At 39.7% G+C, this 13,615-nt stretch overlaps 3 protein-coding genes across 3 annotated transcripts; all 3 read right to left on the bottom strand.

Moving 5' to 3' along the window:
- Positions 1 to 2,131: 2,131 nt before the first annotated feature.
- olfm4.2 (olfactomedin 4, tandem duplicate 2) lies at positions 2,132 to 4,060 on the bottom strand. Its single transcript, XM_061063679.1, has 5 exons — positions 3,923 to 4,060; positions 3,671 to 3,838; positions 3,354 to 3,566; positions 3,135 to 3,276; positions 2,132 to 3,049 (listed from the first exon to the last, which is right to left on the bottom strand). The coding sequence occupies exons 1-5, from the start codon at positions 3,980 to 3,982 to the stop codon at positions 2,262 to 2,264; spliced, it is 1,371 nt and encodes a 456-aa protein (XP_060919662.1). The 5' UTR covers positions 3,983 to 4,060; the 3' UTR covers positions 2,132 to 2,261.
- A 2,209-nt stretch (positions 4,061 to 6,269) lies between these two features.
- Positions 6,270 to 8,258, bottom strand: olfm4.1 (olfactomedin 4, tandem duplicate 1). Its single transcript, XM_061062920.1, has 5 exons — positions 8,128 to 8,258; positions 7,838 to 8,005; positions 7,531 to 7,743; positions 7,293 to 7,440; positions 6,270 to 7,216 (listed from the first exon to the last, which is right to left on the bottom strand). The coding sequence occupies exons 1-5, from the start codon at positions 8,179 to 8,181 to the stop codon at positions 6,387 to 6,389; spliced, it is 1,413 nt and encodes a 470-aa protein (XP_060918903.1). The 5' UTR covers positions 8,182 to 8,258; the 3' UTR covers positions 6,270 to 6,386.
- Positions 8,259 to 8,321: 63 nt separating this feature from the next.
- Positions 8,322 to 13,325, bottom strand: LOC132993221 (leucine-rich repeat-containing protein 74A). The gene is made up of 13 exons (XM_061062919.1): positions 13,139 to 13,325; positions 12,801 to 12,976; positions 12,616 to 12,723; positions 12,406 to 12,499; positions 12,201 to 12,250; positions 12,004 to 12,085; positions 11,779 to 11,864; positions 11,519 to 11,713; positions 11,342 to 11,437; positions 11,053 to 11,196; positions 10,824 to 10,928; positions 10,507 to 10,592; positions 8,322 to 10,222 (listed from the first exon to the last, which is right to left on the bottom strand). The coding sequence occupies exons 1-13, from the start codon at positions 13,239 to 13,241 to the stop codon at positions 9,613 to 9,615; spliced, it is 1,935 nt and encodes a 644-aa protein (XP_060918902.1). The 5' UTR covers positions 13,242 to 13,325; the 3' UTR covers positions 8,322 to 9,612.
- Positions 13,326 to 13,615: the final 290 nt, after the last annotated feature.

The raw sequence follows: 13,615 nt of genomic DNA, 5'->3' as shown, positions 1-13,615 counted from the left end.
CAATCCTTTTTCATCTGCTGAAAAATCATCAATCATATCATTTTTTATGTTCTTTTGTGACTTCCATGTAACTAAAAACAGATGAGGTCAAATTTAATTTGGCCATTCTGGAAGGATCAGCAGCCTGGTAATAAATACTGTTACCTTGAATCATTAAGTTATTCCCTGTGCCTAAGTCGCCTTGTGGTGAAGTGTGGTATGTAAAGGTGGATCTCTGAAGGAGTTTGTCATAATAAGAGTATAAGTAAAATTCAGAACAGTTCTTAACAAGGACATTTATCTTCCGGACTTACGAGCTAGGTCAGTGCAGGGCTCAGATTGGCAAAGAAAGATGCAGCAGTTTATGTGCATTGTGTCTCTGTTTAGGCTGTCTGTTGACTCTCTGATGAGACTGCTCCTATGGTTTGTGGGTTTCAACACTCTTACTTGCAAAAATCAAACATGTGGCACATGTGTCAACAGTCGTACAGTAACTATTTACGTCCCTGAGACCAGTGCAGACATGTCTATTGATAACACCACAGCAGGGTTATGAAGTTCTGGTTATTTCTTTATTAACCAAACTTCAGCATGTAAATAATCAATGCTATCTGCAAATTCTGACTAAATTATTGGGACAAATCATTTGAAAAAAACATGAACATTTTGTTTCCATATGATTTGGTTAGTCCATTTTTTTTTGGCTTTTTTGCACCTTTATTCGAGAGACAGGACAGTGGATAGAGTCGGAAAGAGAGAGAGTAGGGAATGACATGCGGGAAAGGAGCCTGGGCCGCCCGCTTGGAGAACTACAGCCTCAATACATGGGGCGTGCGCACTAACCACTGCGCCACCAACACCCCTCCATGGTTACCATTTTGATTAGTAAGAGAACAACACAGTGAATATTTACAGGAACAATGTTTTGGGTAAAAAGCCCAACTTACGTGTACCTCAGTGTTTCTGTATGAAGTGTACTTTAATTCCTGAATTCTATATACTCTTTATGATTATACCGTTACTTTGTCTCATGTTACAGACTTCACCTCCTATGTGATCCTTGATTAGCATGATTTAACCAACTTTTACTATGCTGATGTCCAACATGTGGCCTGGAGTGAACTCAAAGACTCACTGAGAGATTTCATGAGCACATCTTGAGCATTCTGGGTTTCCTGGAATAAACAATTTGACTAAGGAGCAAAAAATAAGGGACATTTAATTTTATGAAGCATGATATTTGATTGTAGGTTCTTCTTTGCACTGCTTTTAATTTTTATTTGCTATGGCTATTAGTTGGATTATGATAATCATCTTTTATTTAACCCTCTGGGAATAAAAAGAAAACGTAACAACACTCAAAATTTTGGGAACAATCCTGTCTTGTATTACTTGGAAAACAGATCGTATCTTGTGTATGGCGGTTCTTCTGTTCAAGCTGCAGAGTGCATGCAGCTAACAGTGTTCATGTTGATCTCAACACTGTTTTCAAAAATTCATTGAACATACCTGGCTGCTGCAGCACTTACATTCTTACAAATGTCAAATAATTATCTTCTTTTATTTCTGTCATTTTGGATATGAGTGTTGCATATTGTGATCACATCTGGTAATCCCAATCCTTAAATCCAAAATGTAATTTGGTAGAATATCCTATTCAAGCGAGTATCAAACCGCATTATGTAAACCTGCTTCAAATTGTGCTTGCCTGATGTCTTTGTTCGTTTAAAATGTGATAAAGATTCAATAGGATTTTACAATGAGGAGTATTAACTTGTAAAAAAAAATTAAATGTAGATTTAAATAAGTCAGAAAGGAACCTGCCTGACATTACAGACTGATAAATAGTGATACATTAATCATCATATAATGTCAAGAAAGAAGAGTTGTTTACAAAACCTTAAAAAAAAAAAATGTATCCCACGAAATGTAGCAAACCTAACCTTCTCTCTCCAAGTGAATTTAAGATTTATCTAAAAAAAAACAAATATGGTATCATATTGGATTGTACTCAAAGGTCTTTTACTTTTAATGATATATACCTTCATGTTATTGTTGGATTTGGATTTGGATTTTCTCAACAACAAAACAAATTCCTATACATGTGATTAATGAATTAATATATTCATAAAAACTTCAATCACTTGACACATTTTGAATGCTTCAGTTTGATTTTATTCAAGAAAAGATTTTGGTAGATATATAGATCTCCCAGGGCAGCGTGATTCAAAACAGATCAATCGTTTTAATCACAAAGCGATGGATCACAAAGACAGAAGCACTTATTCTTTGTTGAACCTCACATTGTAGGACACATAGTAGCCGTTGTTGTACATGTAGAGCTTCTGATCAGTGGGATTGTAGTCCAGGTTGAAGTATTTCTCCTGGAACTTGGGGAAGCGAATGCTCAGGTTTTTCTCCTCCCTGGTCTTACTGTCAAAGGCGTAGAAGATCTCCTCTGTGGTCACATCCACTGGCCTGGTGACATACATGACTCCACAGGCCATGAAAGCATTACCAGCCCTCTGCTTGTACACACCAGTGCTTATCGCATCCTCGATGCCAAACGATTTCTCATCGATTTTAGCCAGGACTATTTTACCTTTGCTCTCTTCAGAGGCATACATTACCCACAATCCTGTTTCATCAGCTGCAAAATCCAGGTTCTGATTGTCTGAGTAACTGTACGAGAACTTTTGACTTGCAGATGGAATCACGCGGTAGTCTTTTGCAGAACTGGTCAGATTTAGTTTGCTCATGCTGAAAGGATTGTTGATTTGATAATACATGGTGTTACCACGAACTATGTAATTGTTACCAAAACCTGACCATGCTAAATCATGGTATTTGGAATTAGACCTGAGAAGCAGCTTTTCATAGTCAGCATACTGATAGAAGTCGTGCACATAGGGGCCGCTATAAGCACCGTACCAGTACATTGACTCAGTACCTCTAACTGGTTTGGAGTCTTTTCCCCAGCCACCATATTGGTATCCCGGGCTCAAATGAGCATTCAGTTGGCCCACCAATGGCTTGCTGATGCTCAGGATTCCTGTATGATTGCAGTTGCCTGGGGAAAAAAGGAAAATATTAATATCAGCAGGAAAAGTTTGCTTTTTTAAAACCATTTATCCCCTTCTTTCTTGTTGTCTTACCAATATCCGGCTCGATGTACTCCTGCTCCTTCTGGCACTCCTCCAGCTTCTTCTGCAGTTTAGCAAACTCAATGCGGATCACCTGCAGGTTGCTCTTGTCGTATGTCTCCAGTTGGTTCACAATAAGGGTCATGTTGCGGATCTGGGATCAAACACATACATTAGATTAAAAAACTATTATATTACTATTATAATATCCATATTATATATTATTATCACCTCAGTGTACAGGCTGTTGAACACGGGCGAGGAGGAGTTTAGGGACTCTTTGAGTTGAGACACCAGAGCCTCGAACTCTCTGAGCTCGATCCTGAGCATCTCAAAGTCCAGTTTGATGTAACTGTCAGCACTGCTCTCCAACATGGTCACTCGTAAGCTCAGGTCCGCCAGTTCCCTTAGATAGACCTCCAGCTTACCCTGGTAGCCCTCAATCTGAATGAAAAAAAAAACATGACTCAGCAGGAAAAAAAATTATTAAATGGGTGCTTTAATGCATAAATACTGGCAAACACTCATCCCAATAGGCCCGACTGCACCTTGTTCAGTTGAATGTCCACTTCCAGGATCAGATCCTTGCTGACTTGTTGCATATGCTGAACCCGGTCTACAGGGAAGATGGTCTCAGGCAAATACACATGACAAAGGCACTGACCAGACTCACCCACTGATGTTGTCACATTGCCAGACTCCCAGTCCTCCACAGGCTGAAATAACAGAAACAACAACACTGATAACATAATAAATGACAGATACACCAGCATATTCAGGAGAAATAAGTGGTCACTTGCAATCCAGGCTGAAGCTGGAGTGAGGGCTGAAAGAAGCAGCAGCAGAAGAAATGGCAGCATCTTGTATCACTTTTCCTACCAAGTGTCTCCTTGTGGGCCAGCATGGAGGGCTTTTAAAGACCAATGTCATCATATAAGAACACCTTCTATCTCCTCATGTTTATCTAACATTATCAGTTTATGATTACACCTTTGTTTACTGAAGGTCATTCTGCCAAATCCACCACGTCAGCTTTCATCTGCTTATGGAAGGTGGATGAGAACAATGCCAGATGTGGTGAATTCTGGCTGCTCCTTGTTTTGTTTTATGGTCTGTTAGCTGAGTGTTGCATGTGTTAGTATTGTATCAGTCATCAGTCATCAGATTTAAAACCGGATACAGTTTCAGATACGGGTATGGAAATTAATCCCAATCTAATCCAATGAAATGCAACATATCATCTGTGTTAGTATTTTCATCAATAAAGAAAAATGTTTTTCACTTAACTATGGATGAAAGAGTCAAACTACTTCATTGTATTGCTTCCTCATTCACTATTGTGTTATCTTTTGCATGTGACACCATGACTGTTATCACATTATCACAAACACCGTCTATCTTCCCATGGTTGGTTTGTTCATATTATTAGATTATGAGCATATCCTTGTTTGCTAAGAGTAACTTTGCTGAGTCCACCAGCTCAGGTGTGATCTTTACATAAAGAGTGGATGAGAAGAGTGCCAGATGTGGGGAATTCTGTCTGCTCCTTGTTATGTTTATGGTCTGTTGGCAGACATATGACAGATCACATGTGTTTGCATTGTCATCAACAGAGAGCTCTTCCTCATCTAATATTGTGAAATCTTTTGCACGTGACTTTTCTGTTGTTTCTAACAAAGAAGTAGGTACTGTGCCTCAAGTGAAGTTTTAGGTGAAATGCTGAATCAAACCCCAGTAAATTACTTAGTAGGAACACTCAAAAGCAGATTGAAGAAGAAACATTAGTGCAGGCGTGACAGCTATCCTACCTTTATGTACACCATATATTCAGTTTGGGTTGTGGGGGGCTGGAGCCCATCCCAGCTGTCACTGGGCAAGAGGCGGGTACTCCCTTGAAAGGTTGCCAGTCATGTAGACACACAACTATTCACACTCACACCTGTGGGCAGAATTAGAGTCAACAAACAACCTAACTATATTTTTTACCTGGAGGGAACCAATGCAAATTCCACACACTTGAAATCAAGAATCTTCTTGCTGTGAGGTGACAATGCTAACCACTGCACCAGCGTGCAGCACAATGTCATTTGTAAATGTGTAGGAATTTAATGTTACGCTTTGGTTTACTAGAACTCAACAAGCCCTTTCATATCAAACAATTTGACATATCATTTCTAAAAAAAACTGCTGGTGTTGCCGATTTATTAATTACGGGTACTTCACATTTAGGTTTACTTTAACCTGGTGTTCTGCATGCTGGCTCATACGAATAGCATACAGGGACACTTTCATATAACCGGGCCTATATTCATGTTAATCCATTTTTTTTACAATCATTTCCATCATCCCCATCAAAACAATACAGTACAGCATGTAAAGCATGGTGCTGCAGCCATGTTGTCTGTGTTGTATAGTGTTGCAGGTTGTATAGACATCATTACTATTTCAGAAATAATTGTAGAACAGAAAATGAGAAATAAAACTTAGGTAAATCAAAGCATACAACCACACATAAATGAAAAGCATCAACATAACAAGGTACCTAAAATTGAATTTTTAATATGATAGTTTGTCTTGCCATGGTAACAAGAGCATTGGGTTTGTTATAACGACTTTTTGCATCCTTTGTCGAGATCTGTCACCTCATTGAAGAACAGGGTCTCACTCTCAAAAGAGACCTGATCAATACGACAGCAGCTAAACGGCTGAAATAAAATGTACAAGACCAAACCTCAACATATTCACTCTCCAGCTTTTTCTGAAAGTGTGCACTTTCAATCTGAGTGTGTCATGATAGTGTGACAGTAAGCAGCCAGGACCAGGAGAACTAGGCAGCTTTAATAATTAAGTCACCATTCATTTTATTATTTACATTGCAGGTTCTAATGTTTGCTGGCCTACATACTTTAAAGCACTGTGTCTGCTGTATTCATTATTATGCTGTATCCTGGAAGTAAACACTATGACAGCAGACTAAACATGGGCAGCAAAAACTCCCAGGAACCTTCCAAACAGACAATTCTGCGGTGTGAAAGTGTGTGAAAAGCCAGCATGAATGGGTGAGAGTAGCTACTCTCATGCTTTGTGTCATTAGAAAACAGTTCAATATCTGTTCAGGAGAATTTGCACAAAGACACACGACAAATGTTTTGTGATGCTTGAAATCATTTATTGGCTCACAAGAAGAAGGAGAACTGAGGCAATACAGGAATTGCAAGAAAAAAAATCATGATTCTTAAATTCAAGTAAATCATTGTGAATGATTTAGCTCAGGAGAAGTGGTGGTTCCACTGTGGCTTCCTCTGTGTGATTAAACCACAGATGGTAGTTGACATAGTAGCCATCGTTGTACATGTAGAGCTTCTGGTCGGTGGGATTGTAGTCCAGGTTGGAGTACTTATCCTGGAACCTCTCAAAAGGAACACTGACGTAGCTCTCTTGTTTGGTTTTAGTGTCAAACTTGTAAAATATTTCTTCAGTGTGGGTGTCTACTGTTCTAACTACATAGAGAACGCCACACACCATGAAGGCATTGCTCACTCCTGGTTTATAGACACTAGTCAGCCATCCCTCTGAAACCCCAAAGGAAGGCTCGTCTATTTTAGCAATGATCATGCGTCCGCTGGACTCTTCTGAAGCATAGGTCACCCACAGGCCGGTTTCATCTGCTGCAAAGTCAAAATTCTGACTGGGGGAGTTGGTGTAGGAAAATCTACTGCTAGCGCCAGGAATCACCCTGGACTCATATTTCATAGTTGTGAAATTGAATTTCCCCAATCCAAACGGGCTGTTTAACTGGTAATAAAGAGTGTTATCACGGACAATGAAATTGTTCCCTGTACCGGTCCAGCTGCTGTGTAAGCTGTGATGCTGAAAATGGTCTCTCAAAATTAGGTTTTTGTAATTAGTGTAGAACCTAATGTCACCCATGTAGGGACTAGTGTAGCTAGAAAACCAGAACATAGATTCTCTGTCAGGAATGGGCTTTGAATCTTTACCCCAGCCTCCGAATTTGTGGCTAGTGCTTAGATGGGCATTCAAATGGCTAACAATTGGAACACCGACCCTGATGATACCCGTATGTGCACAGGACCCTGCAGAGAGAAGGGGGGACAATTGTAAAGTGTGCCAATGAGAAGGCTAAATGTGGATCTATGTGAAGAAGCTTACCAATGTTAGGGTTGAAAAGCTCCTGGTGGCGTCTCTCGCACTCCTCCAGTTGTGCCTGCACCTTGATGTACTCCCGACGGGTTGCCAAAACCAGATTCTTGTCATAAGTCTTCTCCAGCTTATTCAGAGTCTCCACCATACCTGTGATCTAATCAGGGAAAAAAAGGAAACGGTTTGCCCGTGGATTAGCATTATTCTGTTATCTGTTGATAAACTGACTGCCACTATCAGGACATACCTGTGCTTGCAGAGACACAAAGACAGCCGTGGAGCTGCTGATGGAGAGCTGCAGCTCTTTGATCAGAGCTTCCACTTGTTTAATCTCCACTTTCATGTCCTCCATGTCGGCGTCATTGTAGTCATCGGGGTTCTTCTCCATTTTTTCAATTTCTGCTGTTAACTTCATTATCTTTTCTGCATAAGACGTCAGCTTGCTCTCATATTCTTCGATCTGGAACAATATTGTTGTTGTTTTTTTGTTGTTTTTTTTTACACATTTTGTACTTTTCAAATATTTAATTATCAAATTAGATAAGCCTGAATACCTTGCCCATCTCCAGCTCCAGTTTGTGTGAGACCTCCCCAGCTGTCTGCTCCACCACCACCAGGTCTTTAATGGCAAAGGTAGAGCTGGGCAAGAAGGCATCACATGTGCACCTGTCCCCACTTCCACCTCCTGTCTCATTCCTGCCCTCACTCCACAGGCCTGCACGCTGAGAAGAAATGTCAATTTTTGTGCAGAATTTTAAATACTGATGATCAGCATAACCCTAATGTGGAAAGAAGCTCGAAGAATGAAGTAATAAATTAGTCAGTTAGTCTTTGAGTGCCATACCCCCCAGGCCATAGTGGAGCTTAGCAGTGCTAAGAAATGCAGAGTGCCGATCATTCTGGTGAAGTCTGAGTTGGTATGATCAGTACAGCTGGATCCTCAGAGCTTATATAGCCTGTTACAATATTTGAAGGTTGTAAAACCTGTCTTAGTTCACAGCATTGCTGGCCGAGAAAACACCCATGTGTTATCACCTTTCTGTGGATGGTCTCCCTCATTTAGCAACAAACTTAATGACATACTGATTCAGAGACACATGCTCAATAAAGGCATGCAGAATAAAGTGTTGACATGTGTAATTTACAGAGATTACAAAGATTTATTGATTCATCAATTAAAACTTTTATTCAAACCTTGCAAATCGACAAGATTCTCTCATTCAAATTATGTAGAGTTAATAAAAAATACTGGATTTAGAAAATTCAAAAAAGGCTACAGTCAATGAAATGAACTACACTCTGGGCTCAAGCGGCTGCAGATCATCATTTTAAATTGAAGTATTGATCTTTAGAATGTGTTGTTAAAAAAGGTCTTGTTGGGTGCACAAACCCTGAAGGTAAACTTTTTCCAAGTTTAAAATAAACATGCAGGACTTGAAGTGTTACAATGTAAGTATTAGTTTGAGAGGGAAATGGGGTCCAGTCTGGAACAAATGTTAAAGGCTGATGAAACAACCAGTAAAAAAAAATGTTATATAGTATAAAAATGTTTTTATCACACCTCTTTGTTAGTATTCTAGAGATCATGGGTAATATATTTGAGAAGAGGGGGATACACAGTCTAGAGGTTTGATAGTGGTAGCAGGAGCATGCCAATAGATCAACATGATCTAGAACTGATAGAAAGAGGCCTCTACTATACATTACAATACACTTCAATTGGGCTATTTTTTATGCAAAAACCAACATTTTGTCACAGTTTGTCAAAGAGAAAGTTTGACATTTTCAATATGGTCTTAAAATTATGTTACTATCTACTACATCAAGCCAAATACTTAGATACCAATGCTATGGGACACTTTCAAAATAGCTTTGTGTCAGTGTGGAGGAAGGCTGTTATATTCATTATGTCTTGAGAATAACTTATAACTTTGGTTTTGCTGAGTTATGAACTACTTTGAGGTTTCCTAAAGAACACTAATAGAAGGCTGCAATTTGTCAAAAGCCATCTGTATAATGTCTTCTCAACCATAACGAATTGTATCATCTGCATAAAGATAGATATTATATCAAGAAAATGTTATATAAATGTCGATTTTAAATAAGACAGGGCACTGAACTGATCCTTGTGGAACACCTTTTTTGTAAGCTCCTAACTGAATATTTCAGGATGTGAAACACTGAAATCTTTCATAAAGGTTATTCTGAAAAATTGTCAGAAAAATGGTGTCAATCTCAATATCATAGTGTCTTTTATTTTATATTTGTAGGTTGCAATTTAGCCCTGGTTTTCAGATGAAAAACAAACAGTCATTTCGAATTTTGAAAGTCATTTGACAGTTCGTGTGGGATTCTTAGAGCCTTTATCCACACGTTTTGTCGTTTTCTTCTTCTTTGCTTTCTTGGTTTTGGGTTTAACCAGAGGTTGCTTGGCATTAAGAGCAGGCCTGGACCTGGTCAGCTGGTTAGCAGTGGGGCTGAGCTTGCTGTGGCCCATCTCCGGATCGGAGCGTACACCCTGAGCAGAGATGGACTTGCCTGGAGAAGAGCAAGTGGACTCATCCAGTAGGTTTGGCTGGGAAAAGGAGCGCATGGCTGTAGAACTTGTAGGGCGGTAAGGTGTGGTGCCTCCTAACATGGGCAAGTGGATGTGTTCATTGCTCAGATTGGTGACAGAATAGCGATTGCTGTTGGACATGACAATGTGGTGCCAAGAGCTGAGCGGCGTGGCAGAGAAGTGCTGTGGGCCGCTTGAATCCTCTTTGGCTACTCCAGGAGACATGACCAAGGAGCCGCGTGGTGTTACGGCCTCCACAGCACTCTGGAAGGTCTTCAGGATGCGGTCACTCTTCTGCTTCTCTTTCTTCTGACGGGACTCAACCTTCCTCAGTTGGCGGCGGTGATCTCTCATCATCTGTTTCCTTGTATCTGCCAGTCCCCTGCACAGAAACGTCACAAAACCCAATAAACATCTTGGACTGACTGACTGACTGGAAGGAAGGTGTCACTCGATGTGAAAACCTGGTTGAATTCCCAGCTCATTCCAAAAGCAAACATGGTTACACTATACCATTGTTCAAGATATGATCAAATGACTGCAGCAGCAATACCATAACTCAATGTTTAGCAACAATAAAACTTATCAACTATCAAAGCCTGACTATAAGAACAAATGTAAAAAGCCCTTCTGTGATCATTAACAAACATGAAGAGACATGCTCACCTGTAGTCTACCATCCCTGTCCTGTCACGATCAAGCCTCTGAATCAGCTCCTCAATCTGGTATCGATCCAAAGGAATACTTGATTGCTTCAACGATTATTTTTTAAAAAAAGGGAAAAATGTAAGAGGGGTTAATTTATCATTTTTACCTATCCCTTAAAGGATGCTTTTATTTAATCACTATTGGCTGTATATTGGTCAGAAAACATTTGTGAATATTAATAGAAGGAAGCTGAACATGCATGATTTAAAAGGATGTTTAACCCTTCAAATATCATTGACTCTTCAAAGTTCAATAAATCAGCTTGTTTTGGAAACCTGCACTGCCTTCCTGAAGTCAGCAGTAGGGACCCGCATGGTGCCATCTTTGTCAATATTACGGAAGAAATCCCACAGACGGAGCTTACGCTGATCCAAATAATCCTTCAAAAGAAAATTGGGATACAAGACATTTTGACAGTTAGTACCCCTACAATATCAGTGCCATTTACAAAATGCAAAGCTTTCTCTGCTACCACAGTGCTGTTTTACTATCATCAAAACTGACTTGGATGACTTTCATTGGATCGACACGTTTCAGGGGCTTCTTAGCAATGAACCCTCCTACTCCTCCATACTGTACTTCCAGACTTGGATGCTCCTGACATGTCACATCCAGCAGGTGCACAAAGGACTCATTTACCAGCACATTCTGCAGGAGTATAATAAGGTAAAAAATAAAGATAGAAACAACAGCACGCATGTGTTTTTTTTATGTCTTATTTCTTCCAAGAAATGTGAGATGTTTAAGCTGTGATCAAACTGTTTGGAAGTATGACAGAGGCTCAGTAACTCACACATATGTTGATCTCCTCCAAGGCAGTTTTAGGTGTGTTCTTCACCACATTAACCAGAGCCAGTGCTCCCTCTACTGTTAGAGAGTTGTAAGCCAGCTACAAAAAACAAAGAGTATAACACTGATTCTGCAGCCTTACTGATGGTTTAGATTTGATTAACACAACTCGTCCACCCACCAGTAGGACCCTGAGCGTGTCATTGAACTCCAGACCCCTGCACAGCATGCCAACACCCTCGTTGGTGAGCCGGTTGTTGTTGAGATTAAGGTGCACCAGAGTGTTGTTGAATTTTAGGGCCTCTCCCATGGACAGGGCACCCTCATTCCCAAAACCGTTCCATGATAAGTCGAGGTGTTTTAGCATCATGTTGACCTAAATATTAGCATGTGATCAGATTCAGTGATCATACAACTTACACATTTCTCACTAAGTCTTACCTTGAGTCCAGCACAAAGAGCCACAGCCCCTTTCATTCGGAGGTGGTTCCAGCTCAGATCAAGAAACTCAAGACCCTCATTGTTTGCTGTATAAAAAGAAGTAATGTATGACAAAAACGCTTTGATATTGTGCCCTCTTATTTTGTCATTTTCCTTGTTTTAAAGAGTAAAGAAATGTATAAGGCCGCATCTTAAAAGACATCAAGATTAGGGGTTTAACCATACCAAGCAGTTGTCCCAAATGTTCCCCTCCTTTTCCACAAAAGGCATTATGGCTCAGGTCGAGTTCCTTTATTCTGGAATTTATCTAAATGCAAATATATCAGGAACAAAGTAAACACAAATAAAACCGAAAATTATTTATTTGGCATTGATAAAAACAAACCACAAAAAATGCTTTTTACAGAAATAATCACACTTACTGACAAGGCGTCTGCAAAATACTTAGCATCATCATCAGTGAATCCGTTTCCTATAGTGGGAACAATTCAATATAAACTTTCAATGTCTTGTTAAATTCATTTAAAAAAGGGTTGAACCTTGACAAGCACCAACTGGTTGGGATTCACTGTCACACACATCAACCATAGGTCAGTACAATGTAAATGCTGTTAATGTGCACATTACCTGAAAGTTTCAATGATTTCAAAGAAATATTGTCAAGCAGCATTTTCCCCACATACTCGGCCCCCACATAAAGCAGTTGGTTATTAGATAAATCCTGAAAGGAAAAAGAAAGATGCTCAAACAGGTTCTATTATACTCCTCTGAAGTCGAGCACAATGTCAACTGAAAAGCACTTCTGCCCTCTAGTGATGTGATGACTGTACGACATACCAGGTACTGAATGGTGAAATTAGCCCTAAGCATCTCCACAAGGTATTTGGCTCCCTCGGCTTGAATGTGATTGTCTGCCAGTTCCAGAGTGTTGATATTCATATCAGTCTATAAAGTCACATTATTAGAAACTATGTTGTAAAAATGACACCTGATTATTACACACATAAACTTATAGAACTTACCACTAAAGCAATAGCGAGTGCCTTGCACCCCAAAGGTCCCAGCCCGTGGTGGCTGAGTGTCATGGTTGAAGAGTTGATGTTTCGTATAAAGTAGGAGACTGGCACCACACCAACCAGCTTACAGGCCTGGAGGTACACCTCACATATCGATGCCTTGTTGTGGCTTTCCTCTTTTTCTGAAAATGAGTAAACAAATAGTGTGAGTATCATTGTGTTGGCCCTTTCTGACAGATAAAGTAATGATAATTGCAGAAACAATTTATCAAATCAAACCATTTACTTGCTGTAAATCAATCAAATAAAATGTTTATTGTTGAACTCTCATTAGATACACTTACCATCTGACTCCAAGTCGGTCTCATCCTCAGTGTCCTGGGATTCATTTGGGGATGAACAATCATCCTCTTTTAAGCAGAGGGACTCAAATGACAGTGTTGACATGGCTTTCTCTGCTTTAAGATCCTACTTACAGTTTGAAATCATTTTTTAGACAGAAATGGCGTACAGCCTTCAGTGTTTCTTCCTGTGTTCTTTGTGCTGGCCAGCACTGTGAAATGAAATAGGTTTGTGCTGCCGAGCAGGTAATTCTACCCCTCAGGTAATGTGTTATGTGTAGTGACATTAATAATTTACTCCACAGTAAAGTTACAACACACATGTTTTCAACTATGGCAGTTGATTGTATGATTATATAGGCCTATAGGCTACATATAAAGAATACTTATATTCTATATTAAATGTGGGTTGAAGGGAAATTTCATGAAATTGGCTGATTTTTGCGGTGAGGATATCTTATATATAAGATATCCAGATGG

This window comes from Labrus mixtus, chromosome 18 (assembly GCF_963584025.1).
Source record: "Labrus mixtus chromosome 18, fLabMix1.1, whole genome shotgun sequence".
Taxonomy (NCBI): Eukaryota; Metazoa; Chordata; class Actinopteri; order Labriformes; family Labridae; genus Labrus; species Labrus mixtus.
Note: the sequence above shows the minus strand (reverse complement) of the source record. Positions and strands in the feature narration are given on the sequence as shown.